The 22,820-nt window shown below is 41.6% G+C and overlaps 2 protein-coding genes across 4 annotated transcripts; both read left to right on the forward strand.

Annotated features, from left to right (window-relative positions):
* The first annotated feature begins 1,949 nt into the window (after positions 1-1,949).
* On the forward strand, positions 1,950-10,698 carry LOC117423599 (B-cell lymphoma 6 protein homolog). 3 transcript variants are annotated; one of them, XM_058990429.1, is made up of 10 exons: positions 3,706-5,435; positions 5,540-5,912; positions 6,007-6,178; positions 6,411-6,632; positions 6,755-7,675; positions 7,798-7,970; positions 8,272-8,439; positions 8,689-8,819; positions 9,022-9,159; positions 9,418-10,698. In XM_058990429.1, the coding sequence occupies exons 3-10, from the start codon at positions 6,018-6,020 to the stop codon at positions 9,547-9,549; spliced, it is 2,046 nt and encodes a 681-aa protein (XP_058846412.1). In that variant the 5' UTR covers positions 3,706-5,435; positions 5,540-5,912; positions 6,007-6,017; the 3' UTR covers positions 9,550-10,698. The 3 variants fall into 3 exon arrangements, with proteins under 3 accessions (XP_033895549.1, XP_058846410.1, XP_058846412.1); XM_034039658.3 differs by lacking the exons at positions 3,706-5,435; positions 5,540-5,912 and adding an exon at positions 1,950-2,046; XM_058990427.1 differs by lacking the exons at positions 3,706-5,435; positions 5,540-5,912 and adding an exon at positions 1,950-2,046 and having other exon boundaries at positions 9,424-10,698.
* Positions 10,699-16,723: 6,025 nt separating this feature from the next.
* LOC117423209 (somatostatin-1-like) lies at positions 16,724-18,114 on the forward strand. Its single transcript, XM_058989649.1, has 2 exons — positions 16,724-16,976; positions 17,796-18,114. Exons 1-2 carry the CDS (start codon positions 16,845-16,847, stop codon positions 17,994-17,996), a joined length of 333 nt encoding a protein of 110 aa, XP_058845632.1. The 5' UTR covers positions 16,724-16,844; the 3' UTR covers positions 17,997-18,114.
* Positions 18,115-22,820: the final 4,706 nt, after the last annotated feature.

A 22,820-nucleotide genomic window follows, 5' to 3' on the forward strand; every position in this document is an offset into this window, starting at 1 on the left:
ACGTTATTCAGGAATAGTCAGTGATATTATTCGAACTGTATAGTTTCGGTTCTAACACATGGTTATCCTTTTTCAATGAAATCCATTTTTTTTTGTTTGTTTTAATATTAAAAAGCAAACAAACTAAAAGAACAAAGAGACAGATATCTGCCAACACAGTCAACGAAGAAGTAATTTCTTTATAGTTTATCGTCTTCTTTTTGCTGTGTGTGATAATATCATCAATGATTGCACATACCCTTTAAGGCACTTTAGCAAGAATGAACCAACTAATACAGCAGGCCCAGCGTGTACAGTGTAGATCCACAGGGTGCACTGCGGACACGTGTAAAGGTGTTCTTTAGAAGCAGCTATACACAATCCGTGTATGAGCTTCTTATTAATAAACAGCGATTTCATTATTATTTACAAACTGTGAAGCATTGATATATCCTTGACAAAAGTGAAAACACTGAGCAAACGTTGTTCTGGTTTTGCTAGAAACATCCAGTAGATTATTTCAGGATTAGGTAAGTGTAAAATGACATGCGATTCTAATGAATTTTGTTTCTTGTCATTTAATTATAAAAAAACGAGGACGGTTCATAAATAATATACACGCGCCTTGAGTTCAAGCATATCAAACAGAACTGCCCTGTCCAACGTCATTTGGTATATAAGTCTATAAATTTCACATAAGCATTGTTTGGGTGTAAACTAATAAACATTCATATTTTATTTGGGTTACCTAAACTATTTTGTACGCACAAAAACAGGGAAAAAAAAACCCAAATAGTTTATTTATGTATTTATTCCAGTGATACACAGTATGAATTAATATTGCTTAGCAAGAGCTTCAGTGTTATACTGGACAAAACCAAGGCTACACCTGCAGAAGCCGCACACCCTGGAGGAGGACACATTCACCCGCAAAGCTCTGTTTGTGGGCCGAGAATACAGTATTGGAACTTTATATATATTTTTAACCTCCTGTAAGCGGATTCGGGTCTGTGCAGCACACAGTCCCGTGCAAAAACTCGATTTTGAAATAATCAGCAGGCCTTTGCCGACTAGTAACGCGTGTAACACCTTTCCAAAAACAAATCTCATTATTGTCATCTTATTATGAAAGGCTGACTACACACTGCTGCAATTCGGTGTAACAGATTCGCTCCCGGTATTACGCAGCCATTTATTTCAGCACATTATTACCAAGACCATGATGTATGCACAGCCAAATGCAACACCATGAAACATCGTCACCAGCAACTCCATGTAACTTAACACCACATCCATTACATACTGCGCCTCAGAGGACAAGCTGCACCGTCAACGACAACAAAACACAAGCACTTCACATCAAGCAAGGAAGCTACCAGTGAAAATAGTAATGCAAGTCTTTTTGTATAATATAAAAATCCTTCTTGACGGCCCCACTCCAAGCTCTCTGTGCCACGGAAGTAAACACAATCTAAAATGATTACAAAAAAACAAATCGATACACATGTATAGATTATCCGAAGACGCATAATTTCTGTATAATATAAAGGCAGTACATATCCGTGTGTAAAACCAGCCGTGTGTGTTCTGTATATGTTGTGGCAATGGGTTTATTATGGGCAAGCATTAAAACATACCCAGTGCTTATGTCACAGAATAGCAAATTAGTTCTGAGAATTTAGAGGCTGGTCTTAAAGTTCAGGGGCTACGTCAATTGTTATTCTGCCCACGTGACCGTCCAGAACTGGGAGCAACCACGAGAAAGGGGTATTTGGAGATTAGCGACAGCTATTTTTCTTATATTTTTACAAAATATCTGGAGAAATACAAGGATTTTTAAATTTTATTTCTGTCCCTCATGAGGTGTTTATTTACACCGCATACGAGACTCTGAATATGTTTTCCCAGATCGTTGTTAAAACGCCTCATGGAAAATCGTGATCCTCCCCTGTCGTCTGAGAATGGTGCAGTCACAAGCTCAAATTCTGAGAATTTAGCTCCTCGGATTCTTAGAACGGGGGTTCTTAGAAGTGGTGATGCAAGGAGTTTCTAGGAAAGCCTTACCAGGTGATAATTTTTTTTCTTCTGCCAATAAGTTCGCGCCAAGTTGTACTTTTTTTCTTGCAGGTGGTTTGTTTCAAGGTCAAATTCGTCTCTGAATATGTGTTGTTAGCGGCACCTAGTCGATTTTCCGGTGTTTTTTGACAGTTGTGTGCGGCGTGTCAGTGTTGTCTCGCTTGGCATTAGACCGCGTCTGTGCTGGAGTGTGGAGCGCCGTTGTTTACTCGCTGTCTGTCTGGCTGCAGCGCGCTGCTCGCCGCTTCTGCGGACAGACCGATTGATTTGAGAGTTATAGTGCAGATACAGTACAGCGAGAGTCCTGTAGTAGTGAGGTTACAATCCACTTTCTCAAGCAGTTCAGCGCTTGACAGAATAATGATTTCGCAGGGAACACATCTGATTACTGTGTTGTGAATCTTTTGCAGATACAGAAACTAAATGATTGAAAGCGGTTGTCTTTCTGTTTGCAATTGCATGACAACCGTGCATAGAAAGAGTCTGGTACTTTTTGTTCGTTAGTGGGTGTCTGGTATTTTGTGTGTGTGTGTGTGCGCGTGTTTTAGCAAGTGCTGACCTCGTTCATCAAAGTGTTTGTATTTTTGGATATCTGAGTGACTGTGCTGGCTGTCAAACGGCAGCCTTGAGACGCATCAGGTTGCAGAATAACTTTTGCACCGTCTCCCCCTTGCATTGCAGGGGAGGCGAGGGAATTCAGGCTCCGGTAGCGGTTAGGCGTAGCGCAGCTCTGGCGACGGACGTGTAGCTTTCCATACGATCTGCGGATGCGAAGTCAAAAACACGCGGATGTGTGCATCAGCCATCAAACAGTAATGTCACCAGATGGCTAGCAGATACACACAATAAAATAACTGGATCAAGTAATGTAATTGGTGACGAGTGCTGGTACTTTATGTGGATACAAAATGTAATTAATATGAAACTAATTCCCAGGTAAAGCGATGCAGTACTTTCGCGAACAGGTGTTTTTGAAACCATTTATAATAAAAACAGACGCACGCAAAATTGTTAGAGGTCCGTGTTTTCTTGTTGAAGTGGCTAGGAGGATAGATACTAAATATGCAAACTGTACAAAATTAGTTTGAGGGGGTGTTAAGTAAATCCACATGTCTGACTTGAATGTTTTTAAATGTACGACAAATATGACGGAGCAAACAATGTTTATATAAAATATTGTTTTAATACATGTGAATAAAACTGGAGATGAACGCACCCTTCACAAAAACGTCTGCTAATTGCGACCGTGTGTTTACTTTGACCGTATCTCTGGGTATTAGCATCAAGTTCGCGAAAGCAGCCGGTCCCCCCCCCCCCCCCCCCCCTCTCCCCCCCCCCTCCCTCTCTGTGTGTAGCGCTGCCCTGGACTTTGACATTAGGGGTGCAGGCAGCGAGCTTGTGGTGTTGCTCCCCCCCCGCTACTGCATGGGCAGTATGAGCTCTCTGCGGACGGGTTCGTGGAGTTCATCGGGCATGTTTACACTGCGAGTGTATTTTAAAATAGAGGGGGGCGAACGTCATTGTAAAGTGGTTAGTTTGCTTGTGTGCAGTGAATTCTGCAGAAATGTTTACCTCCTAATACGCCTTCACGTTTGTTTTGTCTTGAATGGAGTAGTGGGGGGGGGGGGGGGGGGTAAATCGGTATACTCTGTCTTTAGTAACAGTCCCAATGCATTTGCAAGACTTCTCCGTTTTCCGTTTTTGCTTGTCTTTCCACCCCTGCTCTTGTCGAAGAATAGATTTAGCGACACCTTGTGGTCATTTTTTTTAAAGGCACTTTATGAAGAAATTAGAGGAATGCAGCGGGCAGGGTGTTTTGGTTTACACTGCGGGGGAAAGTAGCACACGGGTATTTGTTGTACATGTGAAGCTACAGTTTAAAAACTCGCACTGACCAAATCTGCCCGAAATAATAAAACCTTCCATTTGAATGGAACTTGTGACTCGGTTTTCGGAAGCATTTTTAGAGAAGCTTGTGGCCAATACAAGTTTGCAAAGTACAGTAATTGAATACCACCTGGATCACGAGTTTAGTGCGGTTCAATATTTTGGGAAGATTTTCAAAATGATTTGCCACTTTACTAATATGCATTGAATATTGATTTTAGAGGGGTTTGAAATCACAGCATCGTATATCAAACAGCAATCGACAAGAAGAGAAAATACGGTCTGTTGGACATTCGTACACGACTCGCTGATTTGTGGGGTTAAAGTTAATGTAGTGAAATGTTTTATTTGTGCACGATCAACAAAAGGAGCTCGTTTGTTTGTGAACGAGTCACTACGTTAAATGAGTGACTAACACTGTAATGCAGCGTGGATGATTTGTTGGTGATTCCAGGAAAGCGTTGGAACTGGTTGCATGTGTGCTTCCCAGAATGCTAATATTGTGATGGTAGCTTAACATTTAACACACATTGGAGAGGATGTGTAATGTAAAAGTACATTCCTGCTGTTAGCATAAACAAATGCTTTTGAGCGAATTAAATAAACGGCAGGCTGAAAGCGCTTCTATTGTAGTTCTTTCTCAATGACATGGCGCCATCTAGCGGTGTCAAAGCTAAACTGTTCTCCAGAGACACTGGAATTTACACTGAAGATGCGGGGACGTTTTCTGAACACAGACCGATTAGACGGTGGGAAATGCAGGGAAATTCACTGCGGACATTTGTTTCAAGCTTTTATTAAATGAGAGTGCTCTTACACCAAGTGCAGCCTTTCCCACGCTCATTGAAGTCAAAGAAAAGAGAGTTCATGTGTCGGAAAACAAGCTGGCACGATATTCTTGAAAATGTGGGTGTGCGGGTTAGTTTCGGTGCAGGGAAGAGTCTTTTGAACCTCGCTTATCAGCCTGACAAACAGCAGATCATAATTAAACATTTCTCCAATGACAAGCTTTTTATTTATTTTTTTCTCGTCCCAGATTTATTGAATATACTCCTCTATCAATTCAGTTAAACGTGAGCCTCTCGCAGTTTTATACTCGCACATGACGTCACACTAATCTTGATGTTTGAGAGCATACAATTTCAATTAGAAAAACAAATCTTTTTTTTTTTTTAATCTGGTGTGTCTAGGCGTTGTGTACTCTGTGGTACCGTCGGTACACATTTGGCTGCTATTGCCCTCGCATTGTTTCCGAGAACAGGAGTTCTGCTGGCTCTAATGAGATTGGGGCTACTTTTCAAAGAATAAGCCTCTGTCTGTGCTGTGATTTCCGGAATAAGGGAACCGCAATATTCCCTGATAATGGCAGATATAGATTGTATTGCCTTCCGCCAGACACTCGGTTTGTTTAAACTTCGTTTAAGAATTGCATGTCTGTATTTGAGGAGGGAGATGCATGGCTAAATCCAATGTCCTTTAACTACATTTTAAAGGTACAGTTTCACGTTTTTTCTTTCCATCTAAGATCGGTACAATTGTTTCAGTATTTAACATCTTAAATGACAACCTTTTTTTAAACTTTAATGTCTTTTCAAAGTTAATAGGTGGTGCCAAACAGCTGTTCAAGATACGGGTTACACTGGTTGTGTTGGGTTGTCTTGTAATTCAAGGGAAGAAGGGCACACTCATCCATGAAGCAGACCACGTTAGGGTGTGCTGTGAAAGTGACTGATAAGACGCAGCAGAATTTGAAGATGGTTAACTGTTTAACTTTTGTTGTGTTTTACTTCGTGTTTTCCAAACACGCATTTGTTTAACAAGTTGAGGAATTTCATTGTATTTGTGTGTCTTTGTTAAGGCACAGATGGCTGTATAATGAGTTGCTGGCAAAGTTTATGTAGAACACATTTTATTCTGTCCCAACTAAGACTGCAAGTTGCTTATCACAAATGGCTGAGGACCAGTATCCAGTAAGTCAGTTTGCCACAAATTGAATATCAATGCCAGCCTTTCAGGGTATGCGATTTGTTGTTTCTAATGCCTGTACTGCATGTTGTTTTTCAGATCTTGACAAGATGTCTTGCGCAGCAGACAGCTGCATCCAGTTTACCCGCCATGCGAGCGACGTGCTTCTCAATCTGAACCGTCTGCGGAGCCGGGACGTGCTGACCGACGTCACCATCCTGGTGAACAGGCAGCCATTCCGCGCACACAAGACCGTCCTCATGGCCTGCAGGTGGGGGTTCCACTTCTCTTCCCCATCTTTATATATGTGACGTACCGACAGAACCCAAGAGCACAACGGGAATGCTCTTCCAAAGTTATTCCGACCAGTGAATGAGCTCAAATTGAGTTCTGCTTTTGTAGAAGCGTTAACCTACAGCACCCAGATAGATTCGCTCTAGGAATGTCTGAACAGAACTGAATCTTGTTTGTTAGTAACATTGTGTCCTTTTTTATTTTTGAAGTGGGCTCTTCTATTCCATCTTCACGGACTCGCTGAAATGCAACCTGAACGCCATCAGCCTCGACCCCAAGGTGGATCCGGACGGCTTTGCCATTCTGCTGGGCTTCATGTACACGTCGCGTCTCAGTCTGAGGGAGAGCTCCATCGTGGCAGTCATGAACACGGCCGTCTACTTGCAAATGGATCACGTGGTCGATACCTGCCACAGGTTCATCCAGTCCAGGTGAGCGGAGAATGAGAAATGCAATTCAAGCTGAATCGTGCACGTTAGAGTTTGTCCAGAGAACTTGCTGGTATCACTGCAGATCAGAGTTAATGCCTTTTCTTGTTTTTTGTTTCCTCCAGTGACCGGAGCCCTTCATCCAAGCTGCCCACAGAAGAGTTTCTGTCTAGCTCAATGCTGCCTCAGGACATCAATGCTTACAGGTTGCATGAAGTGGCAGAGAGCTTGCCTGGCCGCATCGCTCCGTTCCGGGACAGGGGAGCCTATGGCCCTAACATGTACAATGCCAGCACCTACCACCTGTACGGCAACATGCCTGTCCATGGCTTCCCCTTCTCCCTTGGAAAGCTGCCAGAAGCCAAATCTCCCTACCCGGACTACCCCAAAGGCGGTAGCCTCCACCAGAAGCACTGCTCTCCTCCTGATAACACTAACGCGGAGTACAGCAGGCTGGTGTCCAACATCACTTCCAGAGAAGCCCTGGACGAAGAGGTAAGGAAGGAGAGCCACTGCCACGTGCCCCAGAGCCCCAAGCCCATGGGGATCCCACTCAGGAAGAACAGCTTCTCCACACCGGGGCACGAGCAGGTGGACAAGGGCAGGCGGAGCCCGTCTGTGGAGGAGGAGCTGAGCCCCCGGCACTACCCCCTGAGCGGCTCAGCCGGCAGCCGCAAGGCCCTGATGAGCAGCCCCCAGAGCCCACTGAAATCAGACTGCCAGCCCAACTCCCCCACAGAGTCCAGCAGCAGCAAGAACGCAGCCTTCTCTCAGACCGCCAGCTCCCCCACCTCCCAGTGCCCCCCAGACCCCAGACGCAACTGGAAGAAGTACAAGCTCATTGTGCTGAACTCCAGCAACCAGAGCAAGGACAGCAACAGCAGCAGCAGCAGTGGAAGCCCCCGGGACACGGAGACTCACTCCCCAGCCTGCCTGCAGAGCAGCGAGCCGGAGAGCATGGAGCTCCACACCCCAGCCAAGATGAGCGAGCATGAGGGGGACCTGACGGCCCCCCAAACTAGCCGGCTCAACAATATCATCAACAGGTACGCATGGTCTTTACATCTTGCATTCATGCATGAAATATATAGAAGCCTCCTTTGCTCTTTTATCCCGTGAAGTCTGTGTGCATCTTCTGATTTTTGTTGTTCACGTTCCTGGTTTACAGATCCCTGGAATCCCCTCGGAGTCACAATGAAAGCCACTCTTCTCTCTACATGAACCATTTGAAGTGCGGCTCCCAGTCCCCCCGGCACTCTGAAGTGTGCCCCAACACTCCCGGATCTCACTATGGGGAGGAGATGACGGAGCTGCATTCGGAATACTCGGACTCCAGCTGTGGTGAGGCGTGAGGATATTGCATTTAAATGTGTGGTCCAAGCTGGGGGTGGTGGGGGTGCGGCTTGGGTGTTCAGTTCAACCTGGTTAAATTCACAACTACAGTACAACTTTACAAAAACGATTGCTCTCGTGACTTGCATATTCCAATCTGCAATACAGCTCGGAGCTGTTAAGATGGTGCAAACAACAAACAAATCCATATGCAACTCGTAATCAAAATCAGTATCAAAGTTGTTCTTTCAGAAAAGCCTAGCATGTATAAAAGTAAAACTTGTGGGTTTTTATTTTTTTTTGTTTTTAGAAAATGGAACATTCTTTTGCCATGAATGCAACTCCAAATATACAGAGGAGGATGCTCTTAAAAGACACACTCTCCAGGTCCACAGTGACAAGCCATACAAATGTGACCGGTGCCAGGCTGCCTTCCGCTACAAAGGAAACCTCGCCAGCCACAAAACCGTCCACACAGGTATGGGCCTGTCTCGGCTCTGCTTCTTCATCAGAGCCTGAACGCGGTTTAATAGAGCCTTATGCTTACACTGCCGGTGTTCCTTCAACGTTTGCTTCCCTGTTTAACGCAGATATCTTTTTGCATTGGAAACCGTAACTGTAGTATTAGTTTCTAATGTGGCCATGTTTTCGTAAGGACTGCTGTTTTTAGTTGGAATACTGTCAATGCAATCTTTTCTTATCCTCATTCTATTTATTTTTTTTGTAGGAGAGAAACCTTATCGCTGTAACATCTGCGGTGCTCAGTTCAACAGACCAGCTAACCTCAAGACCCATGCTCGCATCCACTCGGGAGAAAAGCCATACAAATGTGAAACCTGTGGTGCACGCTTTGTACAGGTAGGTGGCGCTCTGACCACAGTGATTTATTACACTGCTCTACCCGTGTGGAACATTGACTGATGCTAAATACCATAAATACCTCCACTCACCAAAAATGTGAATTGCATTCGACTTCTGGTTTAACGGGTATAAAAAAGAAATGTAGTATAGGACTTGTTTGCTTTGACTGACTGTGCATGTTTCTGTCCTCTCCTGTAAGGTTGCTCACCTGCGTGCTCACGTGCTGATCCACACAGGAGAGAAGCCGTACCCCTGTGAGATCTGCGGGACTCGCTTCAGACACCTGCAGACCCTCAAGAGCCACCTTCGCATCCACACAGGAGAGAAGCCTTACCATGTAAGCACTGCGCGCCCATCACCTTGTACATTTCAACAAGCGTGCTTGAAGTGCATAGGATCGAAACGCCCAACTAGATTATAGATGGAAATGCACTCCTCTGGAATTCATACAATACACTAACAGTAATAAAAATAAAGCTTTCCTGTTTAGTTATGCAAAATGTATAATCAAGCAAGTTTGTCTTTTGAGAGAAATGTATTCTACTGTGTCTTTCTGTAATGTTTCTAATTGGTCTCCCTCTATCTCTCGTCTTAGTGTGAGAAATGCAACTTGCACTTTCGCCACAAGAGCCAGCTCAGACTCCACCTCCGACAAAAGCACGGCGCGATCACGAACACCAAGATTCAATACCGCATGCCCATTCCAGACCTGACCAAGTCCTGCTGAGCTACTGGGACAGGAACCGACACAAGACAAGGTTTCAACACCCCTGGATTCTACAGTCATCCAAATGTGGAGAGGCTCACTGTTGTGGGAAAGGACAGCCAAACCGCGTCTGCCAACCTAAACGGGTTTCCTATACATGTTAAACGAAAGCCACATTTGAGTCACTATTGTCTATAGTCACTTTATTGTCCAAATATAAAGATGGGAGTGTTTAAGCGATCTCTCTCTCTCTCTCTCTTCTCCTCTTCTCTCCTCTCCTCTCCTCTCCTCTCCTCTTCTCTTCTCTTCTCTTCTCTTCTCTCTCTCTCTCTCTCTCTCTCTCTCTCTCTCTCTCTCTCTCTCTCTCTCTCTCTCTCTCTCTCTCTCTCTCATATTATATATATTCTTTATTTTGGGAAAAGGATGGAATGTACAAAAAATCCAGAGTTGTATTTTGTATAAAGAGCATAGTTTTATGAGAGCACTATAAATTTAAGTGAAGGATGGTATATTTAAACGGTACAAATCTTTTAATGGTAGACCTTGTTTTAAAAAAAAAAAAAAAAAAAAAAAAAAAAAAGTGTGTATAAATGTATGGGTGTATCTATATAGCACAATTGCCTAATTCATGGAATTGGCAGACATGGCAAATGCAATCGACAGCAATGCTTGTGTCTTATGCTGCTGTGTAAATGCATTTTAAAAACAGACTGGCTTCTGCAGGCAGAGGCCAATCAGGGCTTGGTGTTTTAAAATTATGTATTTTGAAGGTATTGCTTCTGTAGAAGCAAGAAATTGTGTCTAATACTTATTTGTACAGAAATGTTTTTGTTTGTTTTGTAAGTGAAGGTTGACAGTTTCTTTGTTTTACAAGCTACAGTAGGTGTGACTGTTGGTATTTGTACTGAAGGTGCCTTTCTTTGTGGTGACAAAAACATTTTCAATCAGTCCAATAAAAACCAGCAAGGTACGACTTCAAGGACTTTGTATGTCCTGAAAGGAATTTTAAAATGCTTTTATCATCGTCCTCCAGAACCTGTGCCATCAACGTGCTTTACCTGTAAATCTTCAGGAGGCTTTGGGGTGTGGTCTTTTAAACTGCATTAAGCTTATATTGTAAAAATATAGGTGTATGAATGTAAAATAAAATGTCTGAATATTGAATTTTAATGCACATTTGTCTCTGGGTTTATTTGGCTGAGAAGGAGTGTTCTGAGTGAGAATCTATAAAGTGCAAGTGTTTGCATTTTGTCCCTTAATACAGGTAAGTCTATCCTGGTCCACACCACCTGAGAACGAGTGCTATAGAGAGTCTGCAATGGGGCGTCTGTAGACTGGACCCCAGGCACTATGGGGAGTCTGTAGACTGGACCCCAGGCACTATGGGGAGTCTGTAGACTGGACCCCAGGCACTATGGGGCGTCTGTAGACTGGACTCCAGGCACTATGGGGAGGATGTAGACTGGACCTCAGGCACGATGGGGAGGCTATAGACTGGACTCCAGGCACTATGGGGAGGCTTTAGATTGGACACCAGGCACTATAGAGAGTCTGGAATGGGGAGTCTTTAGACTGGACCCCAGGCACTATGGGGAGGATGTAGACTGGACCTCAGGCACTATGGGGAGTCTGGGATGGGAAGGCTGTAGACTGGACTCCAGGCACTATGGGGAGGATGTAGACTGGACCTCAGGCACGATGGGGAGGATGTAGACTGGACCTCAGGCACGATGGGGAGGCTATAGACTGGACTCCAGGCACTATTATTATTATTTATTTCTTAGCAGACGCCCTTATCCAGGGCGACTTACAATTGTTACAAGATATCACATTATACATAATTTCACATTATACAGATATCACATTATTTTACATACAATTACCCATTTATACAGTTGGGTTTTTACTGGAGCAATCTAGGTAAAGTACCTTGCTCAAAGGTACAACAGCAGTGTCCCCCACTGGGGATTGAACCCACAACCCTCTGGTCAAGAGTTCAGAGCCCTAACCACTACTCCACACTGCTATGGGGAGGCTGTAGACTGGACCCCAGGCACTATAGAGAGACTGGGATGAGGAGGCTGTAGACTGGACTCCAGAGGCGCCTCAGTCTACACTGGGGTCATTCTCCTCCTGCTGTCTGATTAGAATTAGAAATTGGTCTCCTACTTTAGTTTTATTAATGTACAAAAGCAAATCCTTTAACAGTACAGTACCGTTGATAATACTGTCTGTTCTGTTGCTCACAAAATAAGGGCACACCGCTGAAGGACTTTATAGAATTGAATTGCAGGCAATGTAAGTACAAAGGCTCATTTTAAGGAGCTGTATGTGGCAATGTGTGTTACTTTTAAACAATTACATTCTCCCATATGTTGTCTTAAGATAGCTGTTCTAACACTGTCCAATAATAATATAATTGTTGACGTGCCACAATCTGCTGTCCTAGCCGACAGGATGTTTGAAATGTGTTCTCATTTGAACAGAAACGCTTTTTTCTGCTGAAGGCTTGGTGGAGGTGCAGGTGCAGCTAAACCGCAAGCAAAGCAGGAAGGAAGTTGTCTTCAGACGTGCAAGACCCCCAAAAAGCCTGGTGATAGTGAAACTTCAAGAGGCTGAGTGTTCTTTCTATTTGTCTGACAATAATCTTTCATATTTACATCGCACTTTTCACGCACTGCAGGTAAACGTGGCAGCCTGTATACTCAGTTTTCAGTCCTAAAAATCAAATGGCTAGGCTTTCCCTGCTCTTTGTTAAAAACGCAATTTCCGCTGTAAACTTAAATTTGATACAGTTAAGTACAAAATATTTTGCTGGAAGTATTAGACTTGCAAATGCAGACGTTTTTCTTGCGTATTTTAGGTGAAACTGTTTAGAAATGCAAAACCATTTCTCTAAATAGCTCGTTAGTGAAAGTCGCCACAGGAAAATGATATATATATATATATATATATATATATATTTAGATACTGTTGCTGTACCCTTGAGCAAGGTACTTTACCTAGATTGCTCCAGTATAAACCCAACTGTATAAATGGGTAATTGTATGTAAAAAATAATGTGATATCTGTATATGTGAAATAATGTATAATGTGTATAATGTGATATCTTGTCACAATTGTAAGTCGTCCTGGATAAGTGCGTCTGCTAAGAAATAAATAATAATAATATAAAAGAAAAAAAAAATGCAACAACATTGTGTATTCCCAAAACACAGGATATCACCCGGGTGCAGAATTTTTAAATGTGTCGTTACCACAGCTGTGTGTATTACTTGTTATGCTGTGTACATGCTGCTAGAACAAGAAAAGTCATTTAGTTAATTGCTCAGCAATGTGGTACAGCGAGCTGCTCATCGAGAACAGGTTTAGTGGCTCCACCTTATATTCCCTGGATCTCAACCAGCAGGACTCTATTCAAGGTGTAGCGTGCAGATTCAGGTGACACTGATCACTTGACTGACTCCTCGCTAACCCTGGCCAGTTCAGAGCAGATCTAGCAGGAAACTGAGTGCTGTTGTCAGTTGACCGCATTTTATTATCACACATCAAACACAACCGGGAGGGGGAGGGGGGTAGAGATGGTGTCACCTAGGATTGCATTATTGACATTTCTGACTACAAAATACAGACTGTCATTAGATTCACTGGCAAACTTCCAAGTCCAACGTCAAACCTACCACAGCCTCGTGGAGTACAGCAGAGGAGGGCAGCGCCCTTCCAGACCGGGTTTTTGTTCCAGCTACGTTCCTAATCGTTTAAATGAAGCAATGGAACCGATGCCAGGTCCTACTGCAGGTCACTGCTTCATTTTACCCGCTGGTGTAGAACAGCAGCACCCCAGGCCCGCGAAGTTGCCATTGCCTGCAATAGCAAAAAGAAAACATAAGGCAATACTATCATTTCACCAGCAGATGTCAGTATAGCACTAGGATACTGAACATTCACAGGACATTGCCATGATCACTAATGGCTAAGCTCTCTCAGCTGTACAACAGAGCCTAGAATATTGAATGTTTTAGCCCTGCATTGATAGGGATCAGCTCTACCTTGAGTAGAGGTTTTTTTTATTTATTTATTTATTTATTTATTTATTTATTTATTTTTAGATTGCTCCAGCCCATGTGGCTGAATGCAGGACCTGTAAGGTAACATATTTTGTGAAGCACATATACGGGTAACTTTCTTTGTGTGTATGTGTGCGTGTGTTGATGACGTCATAGGATTGGCGCTAGGGGACAGCAATAGCATAAACCACACTTATCTCAAAGAAGTGCTTTTATTGTGGTTGATGTCATCCACACAAGATCAGAAGCACCGTAGAATCGAGTCAAACACAAATCGAGTCTCCAGCACTACACAACAGCTTTGACGTTTTGCTCAGAATTAAGTGCCTTGACTTATTCTGCTTCACGTCTGATGAGAACTCAACCCAGGGAACTTCACATGACAGCCTGCACAGAAACAGATTTCTCATAAACAGCGTCACCAAACTAGACCTTTTCTAGATATGCACACAGCATGCATTGGGTATACATAATCATCGGTATACAACAGCCCTCACACCTGTACGGCACAGTATATGGATTCATATATTGAAATGAATTATACGTTTCATTGTACAAGGTTATTGTCATGTAATCATGTTGTGTTTTAGTAGTTTGCAAATCATTACATTCTATACGTTTATGGTTGTGTCAGTCAAATAATACAAAAAACCCAAACACGTTATGTCCTTGTATCAGTCCCCAATCCCGGATGTCCTGTGAAAAACAAAAATCGATATACAGCCCAACTACATAAAACATGCTTTTATTGAATGGAGGTTTTACTTATCGTAGTTGATGAGCTGTATTCAAGACTGAATAGATTCATGACGTGTGTGTGGGTGTGTGTGTTTTGTTTTTGGCAAGCCTAGCTACCCTTATAGTTTACTGTAATAAAAGCACAGCAAAGTTGAATAGCATAGTTAGGAATTGTAACGAGGTATGGTAAAGCATGTTACAAAAAACTAAAAAAACATGTCAAACCATTAAAAAACTATGGTAAATGCATAGTGTAATCATAGTAAAACTGCAAAACTACCTTGCAGATGTGGTACACTTTTATATCTGTACTCGTATCCTAACACTTGGAATATGGTCATTTCAAATGGACTTTCCACTGCCTGTGTCTTCCATTGATAGGAGCCTCTCATGAGCACTAGCTTTGAAAACCCACAACAGTTGTATATACTTGTGTGTACCTTTATAACGGTTTCTAACAGTAAAAGCATTGCAAAGTGTAATAAAGCAAAGTGAAAGCATATGTAATCATTGTAAAGACCAAAGAGGTATGGTAAAGCATATGGGTAACCATGGAAAATGTCTAGTACACCATATAATAAAAATACTGTGGTAAATGTTATACCTGAGCTGGAGGTTTTCTTTGATTCAATGATAGAACAGAAGACGTCAGGAAGCAGTTTCTCAGCTAAGATACAGCAGAATCAATAGAGCAATTTGTATTACAATTATATCTACAAAAAACTTTCAGAAACCACAATGACTCCTGAGAGACTTGAGAGCTTGTTTGAATTCTATCACCTAACTATTATTATTATTATTATTTCACTTAACCTTAAAATAAATAGTGAGAAGTCAGGTTAGGTAAAATCCTAGTCCCTGTACACATTACACAGATTTTTAATAAGAATCACACACGGTTGCTTTTAAAATAAATAAATAAATAAATATTGAATCACAAATTCTAATGCCAAAAAAAATAAAAAATAAATTAGTGTATTATTTATGAATGCCAGACATGCATTGACATGAATATTCGGACTGGAGAAAAGGAATTTAATGCATTGCAATGTAACCTTCCCTTGGTTTGTAGTCCCATCCCGAGTGAGTGAGCTGTGTTGTGAAAGGTAGTCATGAAATCCTCACACATAATACACCAGGTCAACATCCCTCCCAGAGAGAACATTGTACTAATTCAGTTTCACTGCCTCCGCAGCGTTCGATGTTTGTATGTCTAATACCCACATCACCATCTTTAATGTACCACTTTAACTCTATTAGCCATTTCTAAACTATGCCGGTTTCTTGCTTCTCTTTTATTAGATATTAATCCCATGGCCCAACACAGAGCCAGGAGTGTGTTCATTTAAGGATTACCAGCATGACAGAGACGGTGTGACTAGGAGGTCAGAGTTCACGAGCGTCCGCTTTACCTTCTGATCTCTTCCAGTTACCTGAACCAAATCTAGAGCAGTTAGTTAGCAGTCTTCACAGAAACCAGAATCCGAACCTGAAAATCAACACCTTGGGTTTATCACAATGGCGAAAGAAACAGGAAACTCAGAACCTCTTGAGGCTTATTCACAGAGTTCTTTACACACCCTCAATAAAGTTACCAAAGCAGACATAAACAACCCAGGCATCTCACTGAGGGCTTGTAAGTTATTTCTTACTCAGTTTTTTTGTGGTGATTTGGAGTAAATAGCCTTGAGAATGAAACAAATGAGAGAAACCATTGCGATGGGAGAAACCAGCTGAAAGAGCTCAAAAGAATTGAAAAACTGTGGCACAACTGTGGTTACTTCATGGTTTAACTCAAGAGTCCATCATTTATTCCAGTTGAACTGTGGAAATGAATCGCATTGAATCCTACAATAAAATAAATAATAGTTTTAAAAGTTCTTTAAGATTGTACCACTGTGTTGTATTCTACTGTGCTGTATACCAGAATGCAGAATTCAACACAGGATGTTTAAATGTATTTTTTGTGACAAGCACCCTTTGAAAATCAGCCCACATCTTTCTTTTAAAACCCTCCATTAAAAATACGCTATTAACTTCCTTAGCTGATAACATTGTTTTGGTTAAGTGTAATGTTTAACATTGAAGTCCACAACATCACATTTCCATGCAGTTCTGGTTTTAGCTTGCTTGCCTACAATGCGATGTTGAGTTTACTGCAGATCAACTAAAAGCACCAAAGCTAAATATTTCAATAGCTACGATAGTGGTTTTATGTTTTGTTTAAGTAGCCCAAGGTTCCATAAAACACTTCGGTTTTTATGGCTAAACAAAGAGAATGACTACGTTTCTAAGAGAAACAAAGCAGTCGAATCACTAAATGCTAACAACTCTTACAATGTGGATGGCGGAGACATGGCACACAAAGTCCATTCATCATGGTAACCCCTCCTCCTTGACGTGTGGAGGCCAGTTTAAAAAGAGACTTAGCAGACCTCGGAACCAGACAACAGCGACAGCTCCAGAAACACACTGACTGCTCCCTATCATCCGCTTGCTGCCGTAGAGAAGATGGTGTCTTGCCGTGCCTTGTGGGTCTTGGCTCTCCTGGGTCTTGCCATAGCTGTCTGCAGCGTCAGTGCAGCTCCACATCCAAACCTTCGGCTCAGGCAGCGAAATGGGGCTACGGAGACGGGTGCACAGGTAACACCTTGACAGCTTTCCTTTCATCTGTTTAAAATGAACTTAAATATGCTGCTCGACTCACTCACAGCCAACGACTCTTCCTTTCACTCTGTGAGGAAATTCATTTGAAATCTCATGTTTTAATCCTGTGGATAGTGCATAGCCCACTGGCTGTAACAATTCAAGCAATTCCACCAGCTGGTATTACCTGCTAGGCAAGTGACTTGTGAGATAACCGTCATTGGCACCCCAAGTCTGCAAGACTACCTTTTTTGTTTAGTCTGTAATGAAGACATTTCAAAAGTGATCAATTGAGTCAAGGTTTTGTTAAAGTAAACCTCCCACTAATAAAGGCCTAACAGTCAATACTGGTGGGATTGTGAGTGATGGACTCAGTATCTCATTAGGCCAGACAAGTTGTGATCTTTATAATGTAGGTGACTGTAGTTTAGAAGCAAGAATTCCACACAGTTAAGAGCTTTATTTAAAAAAAAAAACACCTGTTTTTGACTGCCTTCAATGCTGCAACTCAGAAAAAGGCAGCTAGCCAAGGTGCTGAAATGAAGTGAATAAGTGTTTAATTATCTACTACTATCCTTCGGTTTTTAAAATTTGATATTTTTAATATATATATATATATATATATATATATATATATATATATATATATATATATATATATATATATATATATATATATATATAATATAATGGAGAACACCCAGGGCACTCATAAGAAAACAATGTTCTAATCTTCTTGAGATCTTGTAATTGAGAACGAATGAGCAGCATTGCTTGCGCAGTCCCACATGACCAGAGGCTCGTCTTTTGTTGCAGGAATCACCCAAGTACTCCCTGGATGACCTGCTCCTGCAGCTAGCTCAGCCTGAGAGAGATGTCCTGGAGTATGATGAGCAGGGCGAGGCCCGGCTTGAGAGATCCCAGGAGTTCGAGAACGACCCCAGCAAGGGCCTGCCCCCCCGGGAACGCAAAGCCGGCTGCAGAAACTTCTACTGGAAAACATTTACATCATGTTAAACATTTAAGAAAAAAAAATAATGTCTCTTATTCCATGTCTTATATCTAAATTCTCCTGATTTGACGTCCACAATGTAACAAACTAGTGAATAAAAACAAAGGCTTTGTATTTGATTAATTACAGTGTCTGCAATGCTTAGTTCATGTTTCTGATTAAAAAAATATATATTTAAATGGAAATCTATTAGTCTACTTTAATGATTTAAATGGTGACCGATCTTAACACCTCCGCCCTTAAAACGTTTAACCCTACTATTACGCTAAATGTACAGTTCCATTTACTGTGGTTTATAGGGAGCAATAAACACAGGCAGGATTAATATCTGGTTGGGTCTTATAACTGATCTGGATCCTTTGGTATCCAAGTTGCACAGACGATGAAAAGGAAATGCTTGCTGAGTCCATTATTTCTTCATTTGAGTAACGGTTTCCTTATCACATCATAGCTATGCACTGAGCTGCAGTACATGGAACCAGAACAACATGTATTAAACCCTGCACGTTCTCAGAGTCTGTGCACCCTTTATTATTCGTACCTGGCTAAGAACTAGATTCAGATTTCAAAGCTAATGCTGTGGTCCCAGTGGGTCCCCAGCCAAGATAGGCAACTCATTGACCCAAGCAGGAGTCAAACCACATGCGCGTGACTCTCCCTGCACACCAGGAAGAGAGGTGAGGATTTTACTGAGCCCCCCCGGCACACAAGACCTGCCTTGATACACTGCAGCCCAAAGTAGTTTGTTTTCCTGTTCCATGCACAGCTAATTTACACGCTTTTCATGGAATTGATAGAAAAAAGGTCATTTAAAATGCAAAAAGCTAAACAATTAAGGATTCTAGTCATTTAAGTAAATCGAAAGGCTAAATTTAAAGTAAACATAATTTGTTGCTTTTTGCATAATTGCTCTGACCTGGAAAGCACAGAGTTGATTTGTTCTTATTTTGCGTGAGTGATTTGAGAAAAGCAGCTTAATCAGACATGAATGAACTGCGAAGCACTAGTGGTAAAGGAATGAACCCGTTCAATTATCTACAGGGAGACCATTAGTACTCATACACTGCGCTGGGGCAAATTCATGACATGTGATAATGGACACAAGCCACAATGCCAGGCTTTCCACTTTCCAATGATGAAAAGATGATGAATAGGACTTATTTGCATAAAATATAAGACAACACATTGAAAAGGGAATGTACATTGCCACTTGCAATACTGGACGGTGGTGTAACTACGTATACCCTTCAAAATAAAGAGCGTGTGAAAGTTTTCTTCCCCCGAAAACACTGACACTCACTGTAAATAAAGAGTTCAAAATGGACATTTCTGGAGTTTTGACATCAAGATACATCCCAGAGAAGATACTGTTATGCAAATTAAGGTTAATTAGCCTAGAGGTCAGATCACAATTGTGAATTTATACCAATAAAAGGTAGAGATTTCTGAACTATTCAGGTGATTATAATGACAAAAAAAATGAAAGCCACATTTTAATACACTCCCAAACCCATCCAGGAATAAAGTAATACAATTAAAAAATACTGATGACATTTCATTTAATGAAGTGCTCTTCAAAATGGTCCCCTAATGGAGGGATTTAATGCACTTCTCATTTGTGCATCCTGCTGTTATATATATTTCTATATATTTTTGTACTGACTGGGAACAGGCACATAATTGCCAACGGTAATTGTTACTCAATAAAGCAGCACTTTTGACTAATTTGTTGCAGCTTTTGTTTATTTTTATTTTTTAAATGACATCCTTCATTTTGGCAGCAGGAAGATGGAACATATAACACAGGTCACCTCAGGACCGTAACTACATTGACAAACACTGCTTTATATATTTTGTATTTTCTGGATCACACAGAAAGAAAATATTCTCTTCTCCAATAAGGCAAATATTATAAAACAAGTAATGTCTGCATCAACTGTCCCGCTAGTATACATATGCTGTATACTGAAAATGTAGTAATTATACAAATCTTGCAGCATGTTCTGTGCATCTTGCAGATTTTTACAGAACGTCTACATTGTGTCTGCCTCAGTATCTACATGAAACATCTTCTTCAATGCAGAACTATGTTACTCAAATCCACATCTGCCACATACATCTGCATTGAAAATAAGTTATTTTGGGGATCTTGGGAGCATGCGTGGAATATTGTGCATTAAAGCCCTTCTTTCACTGAAAGAACATTTGCCCTACTGTAACAGGGCAGAGGCTGGGCACGAAACTGGAGACCCCACGCACCGCAAGCAAGCATCTTAACCACAATGCAAGAGAGCCGGGCTCGTCTGAATTTGTGTTTTTAGAGCTTTTAACCTCCTCTCATTTCAAACGACAGGGGGCAGAATCCACAACTGCAGTGTATCACACAACACTCCCTGCTACACTACCAAACACAATTATGTGGTCACACAGTTGGAAAATATAATGGGAGTACCTCAGACTGTGTAGATTAGGTTTATAGTTAATATCATGAGGAATATTTTGCATTTATTCGTCATCAATTTATCACTGTTAGCAACCCTGAAATATGCAGTTAGGGAACAAAGCTTTCCTAGCAGTATTAGTTTTCATCTACAAAGTAACAAATTACTGTGCATGCCGTTCTTTTGACAGAAAAGCATGCAAATTCCATTGTAAATCCCAAACCATTTCAAGACATGAATGTATAACAGTTGCAACCTCGGTGCTACATTTCAACTGTTCAAAACAGGCCTATTTCAATCAAAACCTCCACATATTAGACGACCAGAAACCTCAGATGTGATTAAATACAATTTGAAGGCTGCGTCGCTCTTAACCTTATCCTTGCTGAAGACGTTACTAAACAGCTTCTGCCTCTAGATTATTGTGGCACAGGGACGGGTTGCTGGATGACCGTTTGCAACCCGAATGCGGCAGCCTTCATGTCTTCATTCCAGTCTTTCTTTCCGATTCTTTTCTTTGAGCAGATTTCCCTGCTGTTTTCACGCACGCGTGAGCCTGCTTTTCTGAGATTACCCGAGAGTCGCTGGGGTGCTATGCAAAACAGACAGTTTGACAGTGTAATTAGCTGGTAAGGATTCCTGCATTCCATGATAGAATTAAAAAAAGCTATCAATTGTCTTGTCTTGACATCCTCACACTAGAACTGTCTGACTTTGCCACTTTGTTTGGGGGGGAGGGGGGGGGGCTGTGTAATAACAGAGGAACTATGAACGAAATAACAAAATATCTAAATGATTGCAGCAGTGCTTTGTTTAAAGCGTTAGTAGCATCCGATAATCTGTGTTGCTTTGACTGTGTGTTCATGAGCAGTTCTCTTCAGTTTCAGTTGCCTGCCCTCGACCGCTGTAGGCTGGTCCAATCGAACTGTCTTTATATTAGTAAAGCCCCAGCTCCAGCTTTCAGATCACAGCGGCTTATTGGCAGCAAAACAAAATGGTGTCAGGCGATGGTTCCTACATGCAGCCTTTGTGACAAATACAGCCTAGCAGAGGTTTGAAGCTACTGCTCTTTCATATTCTGTTGAGTTTATATTCTGTTATATTTATTTCAGTTTTACACAAAAATATTGAGTTACCATAGCCAATATTAGATTCAGTGTCAGATCTTTCAACATTTGTTTAAAAATACATATTAGTTACAGTGGGCTTATTGCTGAATTAAAGCGATTTCTAAGGTTCTGAAACCGCCAGCTGATGCTCGTCTCGGAGATTCCAAGTCCATACCGGCACAAATTGGACGGGAATGGCAGATGTAAGGCAACTTTTAATTGGACAATTTATTTCTTTAAATGTATTGGTTCTCATTTAATTTTCAGTGATCTGATTGGCCAAATTAGAAAGTACACAAAATATTTGAAAAGTGTACAAAATGTGTTTTTGACCATGATGGCCTTCCATACACACACACACACACACACACACACACACACACACATATACAAACACACGCATAACGATGACTAACCGAGTTGTCTGAACAATCTATCCATTAATGGAGCAGCAGGAGATGCTTCTGTTGACAGTCTTCCCTGTGTCGTTCATTAGAGCCATCCGATATTAGCGGCGAGCCACTGCTCTCTGTGCAGCTTAAACAATTACTCACAGAGCGATGACTAGGTTGTTTTGCTTTTCATCCTAAATTGAAAAGTAAACAGACTTTCGGGGTGGCTTTTTTTCTCTGCATGTTGGCGGATGTTTTTTCTGATAATTATAGCAATGGTACAGAGGCTGGAAGGTTGCTGCACCAACACTTAGTGCCCAGCTGTGTGTCCTAATAATATAGATGTTCTCGGCATGGAAGCTGGGCAGCTGGCATCCTTCATGCATCACTTACTGCACTTCATCTATAATACATATTTGATTTCGCAAGCAGTTAATCAAACATGTGCAAGAGGGTCATCTTTTAATGCTTTGTGCTGCTCAGGCTTGATTTGCTTAAAAGGTATAATTTGTTTTTTTCGAGATGTCAAATATTGACCCACGCTTACGACTCAGTTTTAAGTTCCTTTTAATTGAGAAAGGCTGGTTGCCAGGCCAGCTTAAGGATTCCCACAGATAAGACGATGTGATGCCACTTAGGAACTAATCCAGGGAGAGGAGAAGGTTTTACAGGAATCAAATGGACCTGGAGTTAGACACCCAGTCATATCATCTGCATAAAACCAAATGATCTTATTGTCCTAGGTACTGGACAAAAGCTGTGACGAGTGACTCTTTTTCAATATCTGTAAAATAATGTAAAATATACTGTGCCATTAAACGGTACATTATGCAGATGTTTTTCTTTTTTATTTCTATTTGGGTTTGTAAAAAGACGCTTGACAGCCT

The sequence above is a fragment of the Acipenser ruthenus genome, chromosome 17, assembly GCF_902713425.1.
Source record: "Acipenser ruthenus chromosome 17, fAciRut3.2 maternal haplotype, whole genome shotgun sequence".
NCBI classification, from domain to species: domain Eukaryota; kingdom Metazoa; phylum Chordata; class Actinopteri; order Acipenseriformes; family Acipenseridae; genus Acipenser; species Acipenser ruthenus.